At 36.6% G+C, this 25164-nt stretch overlaps 1 protein-coding gene across 2 annotated transcripts in view; it reads left to right on the top strand.

Annotated features, from left to right (window-relative positions):
- adamts18 (ADAM metallopeptidase with thrombospondin type 1 motif, 18) overlaps positions 1-25164 on the top strand; it is a 144893-nt gene that overhangs the window by 87133 nt on the left and 32596 nt on the right. For both annotated transcript variants that reach the window (XM_051932023.1, XM_028809641.2), the window contains 2 exons: positions 1887-2022; positions 2603-2729. In XM_051932023.1, the coding sequence (XP_051787983.1) occupies positions 1887-2022; positions 2603-2729 (263 nt within the window). The remainder of the gene's footprint in view (positions 1-1886; positions 2023-2602; positions 2730-25164) is intronic.

The following is a 25164-nucleotide window of genomic DNA, read 5'->3' as shown; positions in this document are numbered from 1 at the left end:
TGCATATTATAATCAGCCTGTACTAAATTATATAAATATCTTATTTAAATCCTTGACAGGAAACATAACCTAGCCATGATGTTCCTTCTGACCATTGCAGCTAACTGAATCTGATAGTTTTGATTATTTTAACTTCACATTATTCTAATAGTAAAAGTTAAAAAAAATTTCTTGTTTCCAAACGCACTGTTTATTGTGTTAGAAAGACTTCTCAAATAAATGGAGTTTTGTGTATTACATATTAACACTCTCCCAGTACTAATATTTGGAGTAAACATTAGTATGCACATTACCACTCTTCAGATATCTCAGTAGATGTTTCTGTGAATACTGAAATATTTAAATAATACAAAATAAATACTGATAAATATTGTAAGGAGAAGTCAGTGGATTTTTGTTTTGCCTTTCTTTTGTAGTTAGGGTTAAATGTTGGGTATTGAAATGTCCAGAAAACAGCTGGTTCTAAAAATTTATTACCATCTTTTGAAAAGGGTAATTAGGAGTCAAAAAGAAGTTATTTACTTGGGAAAATTCAATTTATCCATTGTTATCTTATTTTTGCCCAAAGCTATAGCTGTGCAGTCTTTAACTTGGAAATATCTGGCAGGATCCAACCACTGCCATTACTGCAACTTAAGAAGCTGTAAATTTTATTGCTGTATGCCTGCGGTCAAGGCTTTTTGAATGTTGTGTCTGAAGTCAGGTGGCTGAACTGTTCAAGGTAGACATTAAACACTTTTGTTCAAGTATCTGGAAGTGTCTGTGGACGTTGCTGCCAGCTGTAAATTTGAAATGAATTGCTAGTTGGCAGCAACCCAATGGAATTTGTCCTGTTTGGTAGATTCTGATGATGGAGTAGGGGGTGGGGGTGTCAAAATGTTCTTAAAATTGTTAGTTTGCTGTTCATTTAACCCTGGAATTGATAAATCTATAAATATTGTTTTTCTCTGCAAATAACATTTTGTCTCAGATAGCAAGTCACTTACTTTGAAACATTGTTTCTAGTGCTTCACTGTACAAGATTACAGTATATCTCTATGACTCTTGTTTGGCCTGTTAAGTGTGAAAATGTATTGTAGTTAACTATCATCCCCAAAAAAGTTGCTTCACGCTTGAATCTGGATAGGTACCAGCTCTTTGTGAGCCTGTAAGGAAAAAAGTGGGTTTAGCAACTGATTGGATAGATGGATTAATACATACTGAAGAAAACAGTTTTTGAAGCTGTAAAAAGTAAGCTAATAAAGTTAAACTTGCTTTGTTAGGCAAGAGTCCTCTATAAATATTTAACAGATTTAGAGAAAAAAGAGAGAGACCACATCCTGTACCTTAAGATGCTTACTTAGGCTAAGCTGTTTAGAAAACTGTTTTCAATTACCTTGAGTTACATTTTATAGTATGGATTTCATTACACTAAAAATGACTGCTATCATGCCACATATATCAGTTGTGTGTACTATATTTTGTGTTGGCATTATTGATGACAGAGAACTTAGCACTGCTGTCTCGCTACTCAAGAGTTCTCTGCATAAATCCTGATTAAGTCAGTCAGTGCAGAGTTTATACATTCTTCCCATATATGCATGGATCTTTATTCCAAAACCTATTTGTTCAATCCCAAGATATTTGGCAACTCAAAAATATCCCAGTATGAGTAGAGGTTGGTGAATACAAAAGTGGTCTAAAGTTGATGCCTGCCTTGTGACCAGTGCTATTGGGATAGGATTCAGACTCAATATACATGAATTGGATAAACTGGGTACAAGAAAGGAATAGAAAAACTGGAATAAGCAATTTCAGAAAATGGAAGGATATTTGTTATATTTTACATTATTTTCTCTGTACACCTTTTAAATTAAAGAATTAAGGTTGCTTATTTTTTCTTACAGGTTCTTGTGCAAGGCAAAAACCCTGGTATTGCCTGGGAATACACTCTGCCCAAGAATGACAATAAGACCACCAATAAAAAAGACAACTACACCTGGGTGGTCATCAGATCAAATTGCTCAGCATCTTGTGCTGGAGGTGAGTAACATACCCGTAAATATAAAGAAACAATTGTTAGGTATACCAAATCAAAGATTTTAGGTTACTCAAAGCAGCTTTGTAAAGCATAAAAAAGAAAGACATGTTAAGCTTTGGAAAGGAAAATTGCCTTATTTCATTTATGTATTGATGCAGGGAGGTTTATAAAAGCTAGATACCAACCTGACTTGTAAAGTTTGAATAGATTATAATCTTAAATTGATTTGATTTCATGGCTTCTATTATGCACTCCCGCAATGAAATTTGCCTTTTGGCTACAAGGGAGTCTTTTATTTGAAGATTTTAGTTCAAACCTTAAAAGGTTCCCAATTCGTGATGCATGCATGAAGGTATATTTAACTGTCTAAAGAATATGAAAGGATTACTGAAAGGAAGGTTGGTACAGTTTCAGATTCAATTATTCCCTGAAGTATTTTAAAAATAAACATTACATAACATACATAATGTAATTTGTAAAATAAAAAGAAAAAATGAATGCACATCAAAATAATTCATCCTATGAAAAAGGTTAATGAATTGCCTGGTAAGACCTTTGAATGTCTTGTTTATTAATTTTTAGGTCAAATTTCAACTAAGGCTGTTTGCTTACAAAACAATCGAATTCAAGTAAACTCCTCTTTCTGCAGTTCACACGTAAGACCAACTTTCAGGACCAGAGTTTGTAATACTCAACCTTGTCCAGCATAGTAAGTGTACATCTTTACTTTGAATTAATTTTCTATTTTACAGCTTCTCTAACAAAAATGCCACACTGACTTTTCATACAATGACAGTTTATGGCAGTTGTAATGAACCACATTAATTATTTCCTTAATAGCTTCAATGGAACAATAATGTAAATCTGCACTATTTATAAAAAAAATATAAATGTTACCCATTATTTTTTAGATGCAGTGTACACAATTCACATGAAAAAGTTTTTGAGAAATTATTTTAGAATATTGCCTTAATAGACAAAAAAATATTGTTAGATGATAGAAAATTTGCTCAGCATGAAATACTCCACTGTATTAACCATAGAACTGAATAGTACACCATATCAGTACTGATTTCTCAGAGCCGAAACAATAGATTGATTAAGAAAGTTATTTTTTCAGAAGAAATTTTTCAGATTACAGCACAAAAGAAAGCAGAGTACGAAAACTCAGCTGGCTGAACCCTACTCTATTGCAATTAAAACCACAAATAGTTTAAAAACATGACAAATTTGTCCTCCTTTTGACATATCCACAAAAGTTTTTCAGCCATGCTTGCAAAACTCCTTGGTCTGTGATCATTGAAGTGAAGATTTGGCTCACAAAGCTTGAATTGTTTTGATATGTCTAAAAACAATTGGAGCCCATAAGCCAATGATATCCAGCCAGAATGTTTCTTAGAACTTGCAACTTTGTGACCCACAAGGACTGTTTTGTGATTTTGTGCTAATATAAATGCCAGTCTGGAGTTTGCAAGTTGGACTAAATTCTCACAGTTTACATTTGCCCTTAGGGATGTAGGAGTGAAACAGAATGCTAACAGAAGATTATAGGACAGGAAAAGAAAGTGCAAACTCCATAAACATTGCTATACTGTATACTACAACAAACTTGTAGCTTTTAGTGAAATAAACTAAAAATTGCCAAAGCAAAGATAAGTAATGTAACTGATCTACAAATTCAGACTTGAACATTACATCAAACAAGGTTAATTCCCTGTTTTTTTATTTTAGTCATTCTTTTGTCCGTGGAGCAAAGAGTTAAATGGATAATTAGTAATTTGTAGGTATGGTCTTTTATGGTCTCTTACTATTCTCAAATAGTATGGTTACTGGAAACAAAAAAGTTGTTTGACAGATAATAAATATGTTGCAGAATGTATATATACCTTTTGGTCATTGTATAGGTCACTAACCTGTCTGCCTAGATTATTTATTGAATGCATGCTGTTGATTTAAGCTGACCCAGCAGTACCTACAGTCTTCAAGTACTAAAGGAATGCAATACATTAAACAAATAATTGTACAAGTTGCTATTTCAATTTCATTCATAGATGAATCATCTTAACTTCTGTACTGTACGTACTGAATGAAATGAACTATAAAGCTTTTAAATGTTACAAGTCTGTTCGTGATGTAAATTAAAATACACACTGAAAGTGCATAAGATGCCTACAGTAACCACAGTAACAAAAATGAAGACTTTGAAATAAATAACATTATATAAATTGTCTTCATTATGAAATAAAAATGACACAGTTGTTTTAAAATTTAAGCTCCATAAGTGTACTTTGTGTATTATGAGAATGTTCAGAGTTACAGAACAGCACTGCTTTGGACAAAGTATTTCTGAGAATGTTTGCAGTTTGCAGTGTATCCTTTATATGATTAGTGTACAGTATATAAATTAGAGTTTTTATAAGCTTTCCAAATATTGTTTTTGAGTAGTTTTTTGTAATACATTGTTAAATGCCTCTGTCTGCATATATTATAATCATATACTGTAATACGTTTTTGCATGCAACTGCTTCTACATGTACATAAAATGTGTGGCAAAAAAATACATATAGACAATTAAGGTTGTGACCACTGGCAGCACCACATAGTAGCACCTAAAATCCCCAGACACAACTACACTACACAGTCCTACGTTTAAATAAAGGTGTTTTACTCAATGCAATATCTTACCAGGTATCCAGTTCCCTATTTTCAAAGAAGCATAATAAAACAATACATTTTCATTCTACTTTCACATCTCCCACACAGTCTTCTCCACCTCCTCCCAGCTTTAATATCCTTAAAGACACTGCACAGGTTTTGAGCTATTACTGTAGGTCCTGGAGAGTGGCAGAGATGGCCCAACCCAAGTATTTAAACTAATCTATCTAAGCAATTGAGGCTGGAATGACAAAGGGATAATAGAGAAGATGAAGAAATTATTTATTCCAATTAATTTTATGACAGAACTATTAAAACATATTAATGTCAGAAATAGGTCACAGGGAGTATTACCCAAAAACAGTAAAACGTTGGCATGCAAGGAGAATTTATGATATGAGGTTCTTAACATCTTAATTGGAGGAAATGATACGTATATCTCTGGTTATCTTCAGGCTCACTACTAAATTAGTTATAGTTTAGTGGGTTTAATACTTACAGTTCAGTGAATACATTTCATGTTTGGCTTTTGAGAGATACTTCATTTTTGAGAGAAATTACATATTTATGCCGCAATGTAATGGAAGGAAAAAATATCTTGAGCTTGCTTTTACACATAAAAACAGCTCATCCTCATACTTTGTTGTTCTCTGCTAATCTTTAGGTCACCGGCATGTAATGTCACAAGATTATATCCATTTTTAGGGTTACTTAAATGTATCATTCATCACTGCCTCTTTAGTCAGTAGACTAAACCACCATATCATTATGATTTGTCACATCTGTTGTTATATATGGTTATATAGTGAAAAAGTACTTGTCGGTTGTCTGGTATTCCTTATTAAATATGAAGGATTCCTTTTTGTGTTCTAGAAGAATTTGGAGGAAAGCATAAAATAAAAAAAATGTATAAGAGTTTGATCCTTCTTTTATTTGTGTGTAAAGTAATCAATGCAATCTTAAGATACGAAAAGTCCCCCACTCCCATTGTTACATCCAGCAAGTTAAACTAGTAATTAGGGTAAACTATTTAATACAGTATAGTTTATATTTAATATAGTATAATTAGGCCAGCCCTGAGAAATATTAATCTAACTTTGGCCTTTACCACTAGTTTTCAGTACACTGATTCTGCGGGCGCATCACACCACAATCAAAAGAAATTTGTGGAAGTCTCTAGATAAAGTGGTCTACCAGTGTATAAATAGCTTTTTTACACTTTATAATGTGCTGAAGCAGCTGAACCATATTATCTACATATGGAATTAGAACAGTATTGAATCTTGCTAGTAGTGAATATCCATCAAAATTCTCTCTAATTGCAAAGAAGAAAATTGTTTGCAAAGTCAAAAGTATGTAATGGACATCATTTCTCCCTTTAACATTATGATTGTGCTATTGGAAAAGTTCTGGCCAAAAAAAGGATCATTTGCAGAATAGCAAGGTAAAACACACTTCCTTAATAAGAACATACCTGGAAATCTCAAGTCTGCCAAAGTACGCTTGAATGATCCTCATAAAATTGAAACAGAGTTTCTTAAAATTAGAACTTTTTAACTGATATATATCTTGATGTATATGTATAGAAAACCTAATAACATTATTTCTGAGTTAAAGCATGGTAGTGGTTCCCTTGTTGTTAAGTAATGATCTGCTATCAATTCAATCATTGCCATCACTGAGAAACTGTGAATTTTGCTGTAAATGTCAGACAATCTGTCTATCAGTATTCAGTTTGTAACTAAAAAATTTGAGTAATATTGGGATTTGCCAGTCGAGTGTCAACCAAAAAAACTAATGACAGACAGACAGACAGACAGACAGACAGACAGACAGACAGACAGACAGACAGACAGACAGATAGATAGATAGATAGATAGATAGATAGATAGATAGATAGATAGATAGATAGATAGATAGATAGATAGATAGATAGATAGATAGAGACATTCAATTTTTTTTCAATGAAGAAAATGTCTGTTCTTAATTCTTAATTTTCAGCATGCAGTCCAAGACAATCAGTTAATTTTTAAATACCTTAGTGATTAAGGCAATAAAATTCATTAGCTTCTGAAAATATTGTGGCTACCTTTATGTCAGCCTTCCATTTAAATGCAATACAACTATTGGAAGGGTTGAAAACTGTATAAACAAGGAGAGAACAAAAAAAGGTGTTGACCAATGAGCTTTACAAAACAGACATTGAATCCCTGTCTGTGTGGTGATGGAGCTCACCCACTTTTCCACCAAAATAAAACAGTAAGACACTCTGTCACTCTTTCATTTTTTTCTTTGGACTCTGTTTTTTATCAGCTGAATGTTTGTCCTATTCTTCTCCTGGCTATGTACTCAAGTAGCCACCGCTGTGGGGGCATATTTGAAATCTCTGTCTGAATTACTAGAGAAGGCACAGAATAGCTTCAGTAGTCAGTGTTGGACTTCAGTTTACTCCAGAGACACCAAGCTAAAATTTGTAGCAATACTGGTGAAACTTCAGTATCCCTTAAAACAGTGTTTCCCAACCTTTTTTTCTGTAGTGGCACACTTTTTGTAACCAAAATCATCCCAAGGTACACCACTATTTTACTAACCACAAACACATATACAGTATAACTCATACACTTGCTCAGCTACCCGAAGAGGCGGGACTACTGGAGAAGCCAGTACAAAAGGAGCTCCAAGATCAGTGTTCACAGACACGGCACTTAGTGAGCACTTTGGTGGCATCTGCAAGCTGCTTCGCCCTTTTGCCCACCCCTCTCTGCCTCAGAGGAAACTTGTATGGCCACTATCTACCAGTGCTTTGAGGCTCACTGGCAACCACACATCCAAGGCAGGCAGACGGACTCTAGCAACCAGGACACATGTCCAAAGTGCTCTTAATATGGTGATCGCGGATCTGCTTTTATGCAAGCTGTTCCAGGTAGTCCTATCCTCTTCAGACAGGTCTCGATCACCTGCGGTGCTTGCTCCTCTCGGGTTCAGACCCAAGTGTATCACACTGTTATTTCCACATGGCGCGCCACTGTGCCAAGGCACACTATTTGAAAAAGAAAAATACTCCCTTAAAGGAACAGGCCTCCAAGTCAGCGTCATTTGAACAGACAGCATAATGTTATACCATGCCTTTCTTAGACTGTTGTTGTCACTTCTATCATTTCCTTCCTGACCTATCTCTTGCTGTCTCTCTCTGCCCTTCTGTCACCTGTCATGCAAGCAAGAAATACTGCCCCCAGTAGCCTCTGTGCTTGTACACTGGTACTTGCAGGACCTTTTTTTTTTTGCATTTCTTTCTTAAGGTTTTCTTTAGGATTAAGTCCTGCCCTGTGTCACCCTTGTGGTGCGCTTGCTACTTGCAACCTCTTGCCAGTCCACAGTAAAAAATAAACAAATAATAGGTTTAAATATACTGTATTATGGAAAGGCCATGTGCTTCTTCTTTCTAGATGTGACAAAGATATACAGGTAGGTAGTATCTCCAAAATGTTAAAAAAAGTTAATGAATGAAGCACCTAAAAATACATTACTGTGTAATGAACAATCTACTAGTGTCCTAGTATAAATTTCTGTCTTTCTTAGCAGGAAGAACTGTAACCTACAGTACAGTTACATAAACAGAATGGAATAATAAATGTAATTGTTTTTTTCATTAAATTTCCCTAATTACAAACAATTCAGTAATTTTTAAATCTGGCAGGCATTTATGATGAAACATTGTTGATTTGAATATTTCAGTATCTCTGGGTGATCACTTCATACAAAGTCTTTAACTTTCTCGTCTTGATACTCTAGATGGAATAAGCAACTGATATATGTAATAGGGTATGCTTACTGATTTGTAACTTATGCGTTGTAGTGAAATCTTAAATTCAAAAAAATAAATGAGAAATTAAGAAATCATTTGTTTTCTTTATAACTCTGTTGAAAACACTTTTTAGTCAGTTGTCTGATTCACAATTAAAGGCAAGCCACATACTAGAGAAAGAAATTACTCTTTACATGGCCATAAATATTTGGTAAATTTTTTTAAAATCAGCGGCACAAGTTAAAAATGGAGAGTGTCTAGATCAATGTAGTCGATGCAGAAATAGGCACTCCTGTGGTCTAGGCTAACTTCTGCAGGTCTTTAAGCTAACTAACTTCTGAGGGCATCTAATAGCAGCAACATCAAGTCAGTAGGTTGTGGGGTTTTTTTTTTTTGTTTGTTTGTTCTTTTTATGAGCATTCTTCTGTTTTTAAATGCCCAAATTACTAAACAATCTACTTAGTTACCAATAGGTAAATCACTACTATTTCCATTTACTTAAATTTATTTTCTGTTGAAGTACTTCATTTTATAACCGTCTCGTCTTGTCTCCGCTCAACTTTCCGCCCAGCTGTTGTTTATTTTTATTTGATTTTTTTTTGTTGATTTTATTAATATCAGATAGCATTCCATACAAATAACTCAAGTTTTACAAAAAAAAGGTTCCAAACAAATTATCCACCACCCCTGAGAAAGAGTGCTATGCCAGCAGAGTAAAACTTAAAGCTAGTAAAAATAAGTAAACAGATAAATTAATAAATGAATAAAGATAAATGGAATAAAAGAGGGGAGAGAACCTGCTTCCTTAATTTAAATGCTTATTCTAAAATGTTATTGATTAGATCCTGCCAGGTTTTGAAAAAGTTTTGTACAGATCCCCTAAGTGAGAATTTGATTTTTTCCCGTTTCATATAGTACATAACATCAGTTACCCACTGACTTAGAATAGGAGAGTTAGGATTCTTCCAGTTGACCAAGATAAGTCTACGTGCCAATAGTGTAGTAAAGGCAATTACAATTTGTTTGTCCTTCTCCACTTTATGCCCATCTGGGAGTACCCCAAACACAGCTGTCAGTGGATTAGAAGGGATTATGGCACCAAGGCTGTCTGAAAGGCATTTAAAGATTTTGGTCCAGAATGATGTTAATTTGGTACATGCCCCAAACATGTGGCCCAGTGAGGCCGGAACTTGATTGCAGCGTTCGCTGGTTGGATCTTGCCCTGGAAACATTTTGGACATTTTTAAACGAGAGAGATGGGCTCGATATACTGTATAATTTTAAGTTGAATAATTCTATGTTTTGCACATATGGAGCTCGAGTGAATTCTGTGCACTGCTATTTTTCACTCCTCTTCTTAGATGTTGAGTGAGAGATCCTTTTCCCACTGTACTCTTGGATCTTTGAAAGGGAGGGAGTGTAAAATGGTTTTATATATTATGGAAATACGTGTCTGAGTTCTCAAGACTGATCAGTGTTTTTTCCAACATAGAGGTAGGTGGGAGGTGAGGAAAATTGGGCAGGTTTTGTTTAACAAAGTTTCTAATTTGAAGGTAGTGAAAGGAATGTGTTGCTGGAAAGTTAAATTTGGTGTGTAATTGTTCGTAGGATGCAAAAACATTGATTTAATCCTGAATGTTTTCCAGACATTAAAAACTGCATATGTTTGAGAGGGTGGAAAAAGGTGGTTCTCATGCAGAGGTGCCACAGATAAAAGCTTCTCTATCTTAAAATATTTCCTACATTGGTTCCATATTCTGAGTGAGTGAAGCACAATTGGGTTGTTAGTATATTGGTGATAACTTGTATTTATTGGGGTGCAAAGCAAGGAATATAAAGAAGTAGTGCAGGATTTTATTTCTATTGTGGACCAAGCCTGTATATGTATCTATTTGTGTCCATGTTTTTATAGCGTGTTTATTTGCTGCCCAGTAATAAAATTGAAAGTTAGGTAGAGCCATGGCGCCTTCCGCCTTAGGTCTTTGTAGGGTCGCCTTTTGGATACGTTGTATGTTTTGAATTCCAAATAAATAAGGTTATGGTTGAATCTAATTTCTTAAAAACAGATGATGTATATTGGAATGTTTTGAAATAAAAAAGAGAAGCTTAGGAAGGATATTCATCTTAACAATGTTAATTCTTCCAGTTAAAGTGAGATGAAGGGTTGACCATCTATGCAAGTCTTACTTAATTTTTTCCATCCAGACGGCAAAATTTTGTTGATAAAGCACTTTATGTTTACTTGTGATATTTACCCCTAAGTATTTAAACTGATCTGCAATGATAAAAGGGAAGGTGTCCAATCTAATATTGTATGCTTGAGAATTCACTGGGAAGAGCACACTTTTATTCAAATTGATTCTGAGACCAGAAATCTTTTGAAATTCTATTAATGCTGTTAGGACAGCAGGCACAGTATTTTGTGGATCTGATTTATACAGTACCATATCATCTGCATATAGAGAAACTTTCTGTTCCAGCCCTTCTGTGATAATCCCCTTTATCTCATAAGCATTTCAACAGTGAATTGCCAGTGGCTCAATGGCAATTACAAAAAAGCAGTGGTGACAAGGGGCATCCTTGTCTGGTACCACATTCTAGTTTAAAGTATTCTGAATTAATGGTGTTAATACAAACTGAAGCTTCTGGATTGGTATACAGTTGTTTGATCCATGCACAAATGATCGGGCCAAGCCCAAATTTCTACAACATGGTGAAAAGGTATTTCCATTCGAGCATATCAAATGCTTTTTCTGCATCCAATAATAATAATATCTAAGGGGTGTTTAAACCATGTTTTTTAGTTTCATATAACATTTAACTTTAAGTAACATTGTGGATACCTTACCCTTGAATCTAGAAAACAGAAATAATTATTAACATGTCCCCCTGCTCGTAACAGTGCTGCCCATTCTAATATGGTACCTACTGTATGTTTTTTCAGGATGTGTTCAATATATAGTACGTGACATTTTAGGACTAGATAGTTTTTATTTGTCAAAAAAAAAAAATTGATAAAACATTTTGAACACACTATGACTATTGTGTCACTTTTTTGTATTTAATTTATTTAAAAACGGCACTTTTTGCTAAACACTCAGTAATTTAACAGTTTAGTGAATTGTTTTAATTGACGCTATTTGCTCAACACTCAGTCAATTAACAATTTAGTGGATTGTATTAATGGAAGTTATATGCAGAAAACTATGTATGCTTTCAGCGGTCAACCCTGAGGTATCATAATTATGTTTTTTTGGGGGTGAATGTCCTTTATTTTATTCAACACTATTACTGAAGTTATACTTTCAATGCAAGATTTGCCTTGTTGCTGCCTAAAGAAAATAGAAGAGGTTTTGGTATAGATGTATACTTTCAATATCAGTGTGTTTTCCCTCTTGATAGATTGAAACAATCTTTATAAGACATATGTTTGTTAATATTTAACTAGGAGATCTAATTCAGGTCACACAAAGTAATTACAAGTCATATATAATTATGACTTTTTAGTTTATGGCATCTATGATTTTCTGTTAAATGTTGCTTTTACATATTTTGAGTATTTTAGTGTTTTTATAAAGAGAAAATAATATTTAAATATTATTCTATAAAAAACAAAAATAGCATTTAATAAAAAACACCATAAAAACCATATATATATATATATATATATATATATATATATATATATATATATATAGATCATATATCTATTCACATTTTGTTAAAATTAGGTTGACAAAGAAACATATACTATAATAAGTAAATTTGTAATGTACAACTACAAGCAATATTAACAAGAAACAGAGGAGAAATGTAGATTTAGTCTGCATAATCTGTAGTCATGAGTTAAACGCAAGTCAGAATCTAAACAGTGCAGTTCATAAGAATGAATTGAATTTGTCTGATTCAGCTGGTCACCCAGACTCAACTAGGACATTCTACAATGTTCCTTTGGAGGAATCCAATAGTTTGATGTTGGGTAATGCTGACTGATGATGTTAGTGTTTCTGAGCCAAAGAGTAATTTGGTAAATGTAACACCAAGTGTTATGTCAGGAGACAAAAGGGGATTGCTGTTAAAAGCATTCTAACAGACATACAAGTAGTTCTGACAATAGAATATTTTGTAGCATCTTGAGTGTTTAATTTAAGTAAGAAGCAGATCAAGGCAACAATTATGAGGGCAATCCCAAAAGTAAGGTCTCCTGTTCTTTTAGAAATACAAACAACCATTTATTTTCTATAATGTTTACATCATTTTAAAGGTTAAAGACTTGTTTGTTTTTCTACATAATCGCCATTTCAGTCAATGCATTTTTGTAGACGCTGTGGTAGTTTTAGAATGCCCATATCATACCAGCTCGCCGCCATGTCCTTCAGGAAGCGTTGAACCTCATCTTTCACCTCTTCGTCGGAGCAGAATCGCCTTCCGGACAAATGTTCTTTCAACTTAGGGAACAGGTGGTAGTCACTGGGTGCCAAGTCCGGACTATAGGGTGGGTGGGTGATGAAGTTCCAACCGCTGATCTTTACGCATGTTTTCCTCAACCTTCGCGACTGTCTCGTCGGAAATCTGCGCGAACTTCGCACTTAGCGGTAGCGTTCAACGGGAGCTCCATTTTCAAGGGCTGCCAAACCAAGATGAGCATTCCAGCGAAGCCGCACATGCTTATTTGGGAGTGGAGGAAGCACCAATCACAACAGTGTGGCCAACATCCGTACGAACAGTTTCTCTACGTCCCCACCGCTTTGGAGACCTTACTTTTGGGATTGCCCTCGTATATTGGAAAATATGTCATTCTGGAATGTGAGGACCCTATATCTTTGCCTCCTATGTAAGTATTTATTTATTGGGAGTTTAAAGCCTGAATCTTGTGGTCATAGTATATGCTTTGTAACATAATAATAATAATAATAATACTTCTTTACATTTATATAGCATTCACCTGGATGATACGACGGCAGCCACTTTTGTGCCAGTATGCTCACCACACATTAGCTGTAAGGTGGTGACGTGAAAAGAGAGATAGCCAATAAGAGACAGGGGATGATTAAGGGGCCAGAATGACTAGGCTATGATGGGCAATTTAGCCTGGACATCAGGATACACTCAACTCTTTACGAAGGATGCCCAAGGATCTTTAAACACAGAGAGTCAGAACCTAAGTTTTACATCTCATCCGAAAGATTGTGCCATTTTTACAGCACAGTGTAAGTACAACAAAGTGTAAATACTATATAATAAAATGAAAACTGTATTACTGTACGTTAGTGAGGAGTAGTGATGTCCCGTGTGGATGCCATGGTTAATAGTTAGGGGTTTTATATGTATAGCCAAACACACCAAAATGAAAGCAAAAAAGTACTGAAAAAACACAAGCATAACACAAGATGATTTCACAGCGAGAGCAAGAGACTACCAGATGGCATTTATGCTCATTATTTAAACGCCTTCTGTTGCTACATTTTTTCACTGCATGCACAGTTCAAACCATGAAACGTCGTTCGAACTTCCAATCACATTTCTCTCAAATTTAGCATTTGAACTCTGGAATGTTGGAAAGTTAGAATCGTTTGAAGTACAAGGCACAATTGTATCACATCATATCATACTTTTTCATTTATTCCCCCACCATATGAACCATTTGCAACAGTATGTTAATTGATAATGTTAACTTGAGTTTGATAACATACACTAGGGGTGGGCGGTATGACCAAAATTCTATATCACGGTATTTTTCTAAATTATCCCGGTTTCACGGTATTCAATGGTATTTTTTTTCCCCATGCATGAGTGGATGTTAACCACATTTTCCACTGGAATTACTGGCTAAGAATAACCTATTCCACTGTCAAGAGTACTGTTCATTGTACACAAAAAACATTTTAATGTGCACACAAGTATTAATACAGGTTTGCATGGCCCCATAAAGTGATAGTTTTCAAGGGGATGGCACTAATGGAGAAGGTATCACATTGCATGACAGATGCAGTCAAAATATAGAACCTTTTTATTGAACAAATTTTGCAAAAACTTAAACTATAATTTTGACAACATATTTTCAACCATACAAAGAGGCATTTAGACTTAGTAAAATATCCAGAAGTGCTTGTCAAAAGTTGTATTGCACTGAATATGTCTTAGAAAAGGAATTAATAGTAAATATTTTTTGTAAACCAACTACACTTTCTGTTAATGTTAACAATCTCTGTCCACTGACACGTTAAAGTGACTTTTTAAACAACTTTATCATCATTAAACTGCATAATATTTAAACTAATAAATAATAACAATAAAATAAATAATAGTATTATTACTGATAGTTGCACTATTATGTTCAGTGTTGAGAACTTTATCGCAGGTGTGACGAGGCTCCAAAAAACTGCATGTATGAATGGGTATCGCACAGGTTTAACTTAAATATTGTATAAATGTTGGGGTTGTGATCTGGTGGTCGGAGACACGAACACAGAATTCAATGCATGTTCTTCTGAGCGGGCTTTCTTTATTGCACGCGTGCTGTCTCTATCTGACGTACTAAAACCCCAATTCCTATCCGTCCTTTTTCTTTCTCCACATAACCAATCACCACATGATAAACGTCTTTGTGAAATTAAAACTAGTTATAAACTTAGCCCACGGAGTGTTCAGAACTTTAAAAATATCTTCGTTATACATGTTTAATTATGCCATCCATTCAGAGTTGCGCCCATCTCTGAACGAGTCGCCAGCATATCAAAGGATGAATATAAGCAAAACATACACTGGCAGGGTCAATATAGCACAACAAAACCCCACATCCTACATGACTTTGAAAGGAAACTGAAGCGCCGAGTAAACCCACCAGAAAAATATGCAAATGCAAGGCAGGCACGCCGCCGTGCCCCCATATGATTAATGCATGTTTTAATGCATTTCACCATGAAAATTATATTAAGTATTTATTTTAGCATTATAAATGTTCAGAGAGAAGGAAGATCATGAAGTGAATGTATTCTGTGAAGTGAATGTATTCTGTGCGGGGTTCGCTGCCAGCGCAGCGAAGAAGACAAGAAGTCAGTTTAAGAATCACTTAACACAAAGCATTTAATGTGCTATATAACTTATGACGGGCTTTGAAAACGACGTTACACTATTACACAGTACCCAGGTACATTACACTGTATTTAAAACAAGTACAACTTGGCTTGCAGTATTATCCAGTAGTATAGAAACAGTATTTACACATCTGACCTTTTAAAACTAAAGTATCTCCAGGCTCTCTGTCCATTTTCACCACGCAGCATTCCTATGCTACAGCCCACTATTTGGTGGTGTAGCAGTGAAAAAGAGCCCTAGTGCAACAAATCTGTGTTTAGCGGTGTAGCAGTGAAAAAGGTCCCCACTTGAACAGTTTCCCGCTGCGCCACGTTCCGAACGTCGTTTAGGCAATTTAAACCGGTGTTGCGGTATAAGAAAAATCCATATCATAAAAAAAATAAAAAACGGTTTTCGGTATGAACCGGTAAACCGCCCAGCACTAACATACACTTAAATTTCATGAACTAGATTCAAAATCCTGAAATATTTTTTTCTTCAATAGTTTTTTTTATAATGTTTCACTTACAGTATAATGTGCATAGAAAAACTGCTTCAGTGCTGAAAAAATAATAGGAAAGCTAATGACACAACACTTCAGTTGTAAAGTCTTCATCAGGTCTGTGTGTACTGCTCCACATATGCAGAACTAATATTTTGCATGGTTTTTAATGTAGTGCTCTAATAAATTAATGTTTCTTAGTCCAGGTTCGGCTGGTTCGGTGTATACTTTTAAATCACTAATAATTTATGCAATAAACATACATTGAAATATCCACAATTTGTTTGCTTTTAAAGAGTAATATATGCTGCTATCTTGTAGCTAACACTTAGCACATATAACATAATTCAAATTCAGATATTGTCCTTCATTTTTAATTTATTAAATAAATCCTGTGTCATTAATTTCTAGTGAACTGTATTTCAGTGTTTAGAAATTGATACACATGAACCGTGTGATATTCGTATCACCGTTAAAGGTCAGGATATCAATACAACCTAAACAGAATACTGCTGCCAACATTTATACCCAGGTTCTTGAAATGTTATAATTACATTTGATTTTATTTCTTGTTTGTGTTTTTATTGTATAGTCTATTGAAAATAATACTTTACTAACTGGTATCAATTGAAATGAGAAATGTGTAGACACCACATTAAATGTACGAGCATAATTTTAAGTCTTGGAAATTTCATCACAGGCAGTGAAGCAAACCCTGGAAAATTAAGACACAATAACTAGAAAAGTTTCAATCTGGGGTCTAATGTATAATAGATAGATAGATAGATAGATAGATAGATAGATAGATAGATAGATAGATAGATAGATAGATAGATAGATAGATAGATAGATAGATAGATACTTTATTAATCCCAAGGGGAAATTCACATATAATATATAAAATTGTTCCTGAGGAGTAGCCTTTGCATTTTTTCATGGTATATCCCTGCACAAAAACAAGAACCTAATGTGAATCACTACCAACTCTGAAAACACGAGTGTTCAGTAGCGGTGTTCGCCCCAAAAATTTTTCCTAGCTGGGTGGCATGAAAAAGTAGCCGGGCGGGACAGGGAAATTTGGTGGTGGGGAAAATTAAATGTGCACTATTTTTATTAGTTAATTATCTATATACAGTAATCCCTCCTCCATCGCGGGGGTTGCGTTCCAGAGCCACCCGCGAAATAAGAAAATCCGCGAAATAGAAACCATATGTTTATATGGTTATTTTTATATTGTCATGTTTGGGTCACAGATTTGCGCAGAAACACAGGAGGTTGTAGAGAGACAGGAACGTTATTCAAACACTGCAAACAAACATTTGTCTCTTTTTCAAAAGTTTAAACTGTGCTCCATGACAAGACAGAGATGACAGTTCTGTCTCACAATTAAAAGAATGCAAACATATCTTCCTCTTCAAAGGAAACAGAGAGGAAAGCAAACAAATCAATAGGGCTGTTTGGCTTTTAAGTATGCGAAGCACCGCCGGTACAAAGCTGTTGAAGGCGGCAGCTCAAACCCCCTCCGTGAGGAGCAGGGAGAGAGAGAGACAGAGAAAAACAAAGTCAAAAATCAATACGTGCCCTTTCAGCTTTTAAGTATGCGAAGCACCGTGCAGCATGTCACTTCACGAAGCAGCTGCACACAGAAGGTAGCAACGTGAAGATAATCTTTCAGCATTTTTAGACGAGCGTCCGTATCGTCTAGGTGTGCGAACAGCCCCCCTGCTCACACCCCCTACGTCAGGATCAGAGAAAGTCAGCGAAAGAGAGAGAGAGAGAAAGTAAGTTGGGTAGCTTCTCAGCCATCTGCCAATAGCGTCCCTTGTATGAAATCAACTGGGCAAACCAACTGAGGAAGCATGTACCAGAAATTAAAAGACCCATTGTCCGCAGAAATCCGCGAACCAGCAAAAACTCCGCGATATATATTTAAATATGCTTACATATAAAATCCGCGATAGAGTGAAGCCGCGAAAGGCGAAGCGCGATAGAGCGAGGGATCACTGTGTATAATTCTCTAAGCCGCCGCTAGAGCGGCACGACACCCAAGAAAGCATGCAGGAAGGAGCCATATATAGATTCTCTAAGCCGCCGCCAGAGCGGGCAAGACACCTATGAAAGCACGCAGGAAGGAGCCACGCCCACCAACTCTAAGACCATTGAATACGACGAAAACTCGCACAGCCACGCCCACCAACTCGGACGCGACGCCTCGGAAAACATGCCGTCATTTCTGTTTGTCTGTGCCACAGTCCACATGCAGCTCTGAGCCACGTTGACTTTTCATTAGTCAACCTCAGTGGAACCTTGGTTCACACAGAGGCAGCGCAAGAGAGAGGCAGAGGCACACACACAGGCAGCGCGAGAGAGAGAGCCACGCACACACACAGGCAGCGCCAGAGAGAGACAGAGGCACACACAGGCAGCCCGAGAGAGAGAGCCGCGCTCACACACAGGCAGCGCCAGAGAGAGACAGAGGCACACACACAGGCAGCGCGAGAGAGAGCCGCACACACACACAGGCAGCGCAAGAGAGAGACAGAGGCACACACACAGGCAGCACGAGAGAGAGAGCCACGCACACACACAGGCAGCACCAGAGAGTGACAGAGGCACACACAGGCAGCCCGAGAGAGAGAGCCGCGCACACACACAGGCAGCGCCACAGAGAGACAGACGCACACACACAGGCAGCGCGAGAGAGAGACGCACAATCCTTTAAAACTGAGGTTAAAACACAATGAAGGAAGCAGTCTTTAAAAACCAATAAGCCCTGTGCCTCTTTTTCATTAGCGTCTCACCTGCTTCACCGATGCAGGCCCTGCAACAGTCAAGACGCTCTCTCAGCAGCTGACCTTCTCTGTGCCTGACTCCACTACTGTCAGTCGCCTGATTAAAAATGGCCTTTTGAAGGGGAGCTATGGACCCGCTATACCACAGGAACACATTGCCTTCGAGCCTGCTCTCGCTCACTCTAACGTAGCGGCTTTCTCTCTCTCCTCACTCGCTCGCACACTGCACAGGGGAAAAATGCCCGCAGCACGACTCCACCCGGAAACCATTTCAGCCACACTTCCACGCCCTTCGCTACGCTGTGAGTGCTATGATTATTTATTTAAACATGGCCTTTTGAAGGGGAGCTGTGGACCCGCTATACCACAGGATCACCTGTGACATTGCCTTCACATTGTTTTCCTTTTATTTATGATCCCGTCAAGCAGATCAGACACCCAGGCAAACAACACTGAATAATCAATAGCTGCAGCCACTTTGCCCGCCCCAACTCCTCACCTGAGTCGGTTTCGTCTGTATTCAGCAGTGTTTCCCAAACTCAATCCTGGTGAACCCCTGTGGATGCAAGGTGTTGTTCCAACCAGATTCCTAATCATTAATGCCGGTGAAACTCATCAGGGATAAGTCGGTTTTTCAAACTCAGCCATGTAGCAAATTAGTCTAGCAGGATGTAATAATCCGAGATGAATGCGCGCCCCCGCGCTGAGTGAAAAGCCAATGTATATTGAGTCTAGAAAACATGATCAGCAAGTCTTTGATACGCTGCAACGAAATGAAGAAAGAACGGGCGCATTTTTTTCTCACAAGTTGGGTGGGTGGGTGTTAGTTAGTTAGTTAATTAGTTACTCGAAGGATTTCAAGATTTAATATGCACAAGCGATAACACTGCAAAAGCAGCCCAAACCAGAAAAGACAGCTGGCAAAAAGTGGCCGACAAATTAAACGTGTGTGCATTGTACTTACTGAAAGCAGCGTTACGGATTTTGCAAATGTTCAATTCTTCCCTCTGCTTAAAAACATTAAAAAAGCGGCGTGATTATGCAGCGTATACTACGCCGCGGGTTGGTATGCAGTGTGTAAAACAGTTTGTCGCGGATAATTTGCCTTTTACTTTAACACGAAGACAATTTCCTGTTACATTTGCCTTTGCGATGACAATTAATAAGGCAGACAATTTCCTGTTAGATTTGCCTTTGCGATGACAATTAATAAGGCACAGGGCCAAACTTTCAAAAAGATGTGCATGTATCTGCCAAAACCAGTTTTCAGTCACGGACAGTTGTATGTTGCTCTCTCCAGAGTTCCATCTTTTCATTCACTTACTGTTATGCCTGCAGGAACACGTGCAGCGAGCGAGCGACACACACACACACACATACGGGCGCGCGCGAGAGAGAGCAAGCGCTGGACGCATAAGAATAAGAACACTTCATTACATTGATATACCGGTGTTTTCAGTATTCAAAGCGCTATCCACACAGGGAGAAACCGGGAAGCGAACCCAAAATCTTCCACAGTCTCCTTACTACAAAGCAGCAACACTACCACTGCGCTACAAGGCAGTTAAAGAATGCACTGGGCTCGATTTTGTTTTCACTTCTGTTTACTGCGATCGGATCGTAGCGTGCATTATTGCAATGTTACTTTTCTTGGTGGCTTATTACATTACGGATGTTTCACATGTTAATTTTTTTCCCTGTGCTTAAAAGACATAAAAAAATAGTTTCTCAACTGTGACTCCGGAACAACTCAGTTCGCAAGCTATATTAAGCGTCAACAACGAAGACTCGCTACACCTTAATGAACAAGTGCTGAAACTTATCCCTACCGACGAAGTAACTTTCACCAGCGTGGCCTCCATCGTCACAGACAATCCCGCTTTCAGTCACGGACAATTGTATGTTGCTCTCTCCAGAGGTCCATCTTTTCATTCACTCACAGTGGTATCCACAAACCCACCCCATTTGGACAACTGTGTCGTTCAGGAAGTGTTCACCCATCAATACATAATTATGCGGCGTATGCTACGCCGCGGGTTGGCTAGTTATTAATTATTTTCCAATGCTCAATATGACTTCCTTTTTTAAGGTTTGACACTTGTGCGAGAATATTTTTATTAAATCTAAGAAGTATCCAATTCAGGATCCTACAACCCTAACAAAAATTTTAAATAACAATTGTTATGACATAAACCAAGAGGTACAAGTATTGTCGCTGTCGGGAAGAAAAGTGAAAACAATGAAAAAAAAGTATGGGAAACCTAATGAAGAAAATTTTTAAAAAAGCCAATTTGCATCTGCAGAAGGTGTCTTCATTTAATTAATTATTTTCTTTTCTTCCTAGAGGCCCAGTTGTCTGCAGCTTTCCCATAATCAAAGTCCCCAGGATCTGGGCCCTCCAAGGAGATCAGCATAAGATTATTTAGCGTGTTTTGATTCATGTGATTTCTCAAATATGTCTTGATCCTTTTAAGGGCAGAAAAACCCCTTTCACATTCAGCTGTGCTCACTGGGATCACTAGCCCAATATGAGCCAGTTTGGCTAAATTTGGAAACGACTCTTTGAGCTCTGATGTTGTTGCCATTTTTAGTAAAATCTGTTTTGGACTGAAGTCTTTGTATGATTGATTTCTGATCATTTTTGACCCAACTGTCCATTCTTGCCTGCTACTTTCATGTTTTAAAATTGGAGGGCTACCATTTTTGGAGTAATGATCGAAAAGAATTTCAGCAGACTCACTTGAATTGTGAGTTACTGCATTGAAAACTTTTGAAAAGCTGGAAATAATTGGTATGTCAGGGAATCTTGCATCTAAGTGCTTGACAACTGTCTCTAGATATTTATCATATATTGCAGTTTTGAATTCAAGCCTAGAGTGTCCATAGTCTCACTCAGTGTGTTAGTTATAGTCTCTGCTTTGCCATCAATCATTGCTGGTTGATACAAAACTAATTCTGACCTCTTTAGTGACCTGGCAAACATATTTAATGTAAATTATTAATTGTTTTACAACTGAGATGTCTGTGGTTTCATCACACAGAATACTGAAAAAATTTTCAGCGTGTGTATTTTTCAGTATGTTAGACTTTATTTCTGATGCTAAGACATCCAGCAGCTCTTGCATTATTCTTTCAGAGGTGTAATGTGCATTTTTACCAATATTGAGATGTTGTAAAAAGGAACAACCCATTTCTTTACAGTGTTCCAACAGCTTTTCAAACAACATTGTATGTGGGAACTCATTGTTTTGCCAACCAATACATAATAATGATAATAATAATAATGCATTTTATTTATAGGGGCACTTTACATTAGCAGTAAATCTCAAAGTGCAACATAAAAAGTTTAAACAAAGGCAAAGCAACGTAAAAACAGAGATAAAACAACAATAATTATAGCATTCTTGTTTTTTTTTTTTTTTTTTTAATATTTTTATTTTATTAATTTTCATTGTAATCATTCCATACAAACAGATCAATTTATAACCCAACAAATTTGAAAACAAATCAAACCCCAACCCTGAGAAGGAGAGCTTAGCTAAAGGAAAATTTCTTTAAGCTTTTTAATAAGGCAACATTAGACAAAAGAAGGGGAGAAGTAAATATCTATATAAATAAGAGATGGAGAAGGGAGTTAAATGCAATAATAGTTAATTCTCTTATTCTAAAATAATATTGATTAAATCCTGCCAAGTTTTGAAAAAATTTTGTACAGATCCTCTAACTGAAAATTTGATTTTTTCCAATTTCAAATAATATAAAACATCAGTTTCCCACTGACTTATAAGAGGAGAATTAGGATTCTTCCAATTTAACAAAATAAGTCTGCGTGCCAAGAGTGTAGTGAATGCAATCACCGTTTGTTTGTCCTTCTCCAATTCAAGTCCATCTGGAAGGACACCAAACACAGCTGTTAGTGGGTTAGGAGGGATTGTGATACTAAGGCTGTCTGAGAGGCACTTAAAAATTTTTGTCCAAAATGATGTTAGTTTGGTGCAGGCCCAGAACATGTGACCCAGTGAGGCAGGAGCTTGGTTGCAGCGCTCGCAGGTTGGATCCTGGCCTGGAAACATTTTGGACAGTTTTAAGCGAGACAGATGAGCTCGATATATAATTTTTAGTTGAATAATTCTATGCTTTGCGCATATAGAACTCGAGTGAATTCTCTGCTTTGCTACCTTCCACTCCTTTTCTGATATATTGATTAAGAGATCTTCTTCCCAATGTCCTCTTGGATCTTTGAAAGGTAGGGACTCTAATAAGATTTTATATATTGCGGAAATAGTGTTTGTTTCCTCGGAATTGAGCAGTATTTTTTCCAGCATTGTGGAGGGTGCAAGGTGGGGGAAATCGGGCAATTTCTGTTTAACAAAATTTCTAATTTGAAGATAGTAAAAGAAATGTGTAGCTGGGAGGTTAAATTTTGAACGTAATTGTTCAAAAGATGTAAATATGTTGTCTATATAAAGATCTCTGAGCATTTTAATCCCAAAACTTTTCCAGGTATTAAAAACTGGATATACTTGCGAAGGTTGAAAGAGGTGGTTCCCTTGCAGAGGTGCCACTGATAAAAGATTTTCCATCTTAAAATGCTTCCTAATTTGGTTCCATATTCTGAGTGAGTAAAGCACAATTGGGTTATTAGTATATTTGCGATAACTTTCATTTATTGGAGAGCAGAGCAGGGAATATAAAGAAGTACTACAGGATTTTACTTCTATTGCAGACCAAGCCTGTGTATGTGCATTTATTTGTGTCCAGGTTTTTATGGCTTGTATGTTTGCTGCCCAGTAATAAAACTGAAAATTAGGTAAAGCCATGCCACCTTCTGCCTGAGGTCTTTGTAGGGTCGCTCTTCGGATACGTGGGTGTTTTGAGTTCCAAATGAATGAGGTTATTATTGAATCTAACTGTTTAAAAAACGATTTATTGATATATATTGAAATGTTTTGAAATAAAAAGAGAAGTTTAGGAAGGATATTCATCTTAACAATGTTAATTCTTCCGGCTAGAGTGAGATGAAGGGTTGACCATCTATGCAAGTCTTGCTTAATTTTTTCCATACAGACGCCAAAATTTTGTTGATGAAGAGCTTTATGTTTACTTGTGATATTTACCCCTAGGTATTTAAACTGATCTGCTATGGTAAAAGGTAGGGTGTCTAATTTAATATTATATGCTTGTGAGTTCACTGGAAAGAGTATACTTTTATTCAGATTAATTCTAAGACCAGATATCTTTTGAAATTCTGTTAGTGCTGTTAAAACAGCAGGGCCAGTGTTTTCTGGGTCCGATATATATAAGACCATATCATCTGCATATAGAGAAATTTTCTGTTCCAGTCCTTCTCTGACAATCCCCTTTATCTGATGAGAATTTCGGCAGTGAACCGCCAGTGGTTCAATAGCGATTGCAAACAACAGTGGCAACAAGGGACATCCTTGTCTGGTACCACGTTCTAGTTTAAAGTAGTCTGAGCAAATTTTATTAATACAAACTGAAGCTTCTGGACTGGTATACAGTAGTTTAATCCAAGCACAAATATTCGGGCCAAACCCAAATTTCTCCAATGCAGTGAAAAGGTAATTCCATTCGATCATGTCAAATGCCTTTTCTGCGTCTAATGATAGTAATATCTCTGGGGTGTTTGATTTTGCTGGTGAATATATAACATTAAACAAGCGTCGGAGATTTGAAGATAGATGTCGGCCTTTAATAAATCCAGTTTGATCTTGTGATATTACCGAGGGCAGCACTTTCTCCATCCTTCTAGCTAGGATTTTTGAGAGTATCTTAACATCATTATTCAGGAGTGAAATTGGTCTATATGATGCACATTGTAACAAGTCCTTATTTTGTTTAGGAAAGACGGTGATTAATGCTTGTCGAAATGTTTGAGGTAGTATTTGGTGGTCTTTAGCTTCTGTAAATGTTACCAATAAGAGTGGAGCTAGCTGAGTGGAGAATTTATTATAAAACTCTACGGGGTAACCATCAGGGCCTGATGATTTCCCGCTTTGTAGTGACTTTATAGCGTCTAGTAATTCTGTTAGCGTTAGAGGTTTATCTAGTTCCTCAGCACTTAAAGCATCTATTTGTGGTATTTGTGAATTATCCAGAAATGCATTAGATTGCGTGTTGTCTTCTTTGGGCTCAGTGGAATATAAAGACTTATAGTAATCTCTAAATGTGTGCATTATTTTATTATGGTCGATGATTTCTTCTCCATTCTTGTTGGTGATTACTGGTATTGCATTGTGAACTTCTTGTTTATGAATTTGTTGAGCTAAAAGCTTATTAGCTTTTTCTCCGT

Source organism: Erpetoichthys calabaricus, chromosome 9 (genome assembly GCF_900747795.2).
Source record: "Erpetoichthys calabaricus chromosome 9, fErpCal1.3, whole genome shotgun sequence".
Taxonomy (NCBI): domain Eukaryota; kingdom Metazoa; phylum Chordata; class Cladistia; order Polypteriformes; family Polypteridae; genus Erpetoichthys; species Erpetoichthys calabaricus.
The sequence above is the reverse complement of the archived record's forward strand: the minus strand, read 5'-3'. Positions and strand labels throughout refer to the sequence as shown.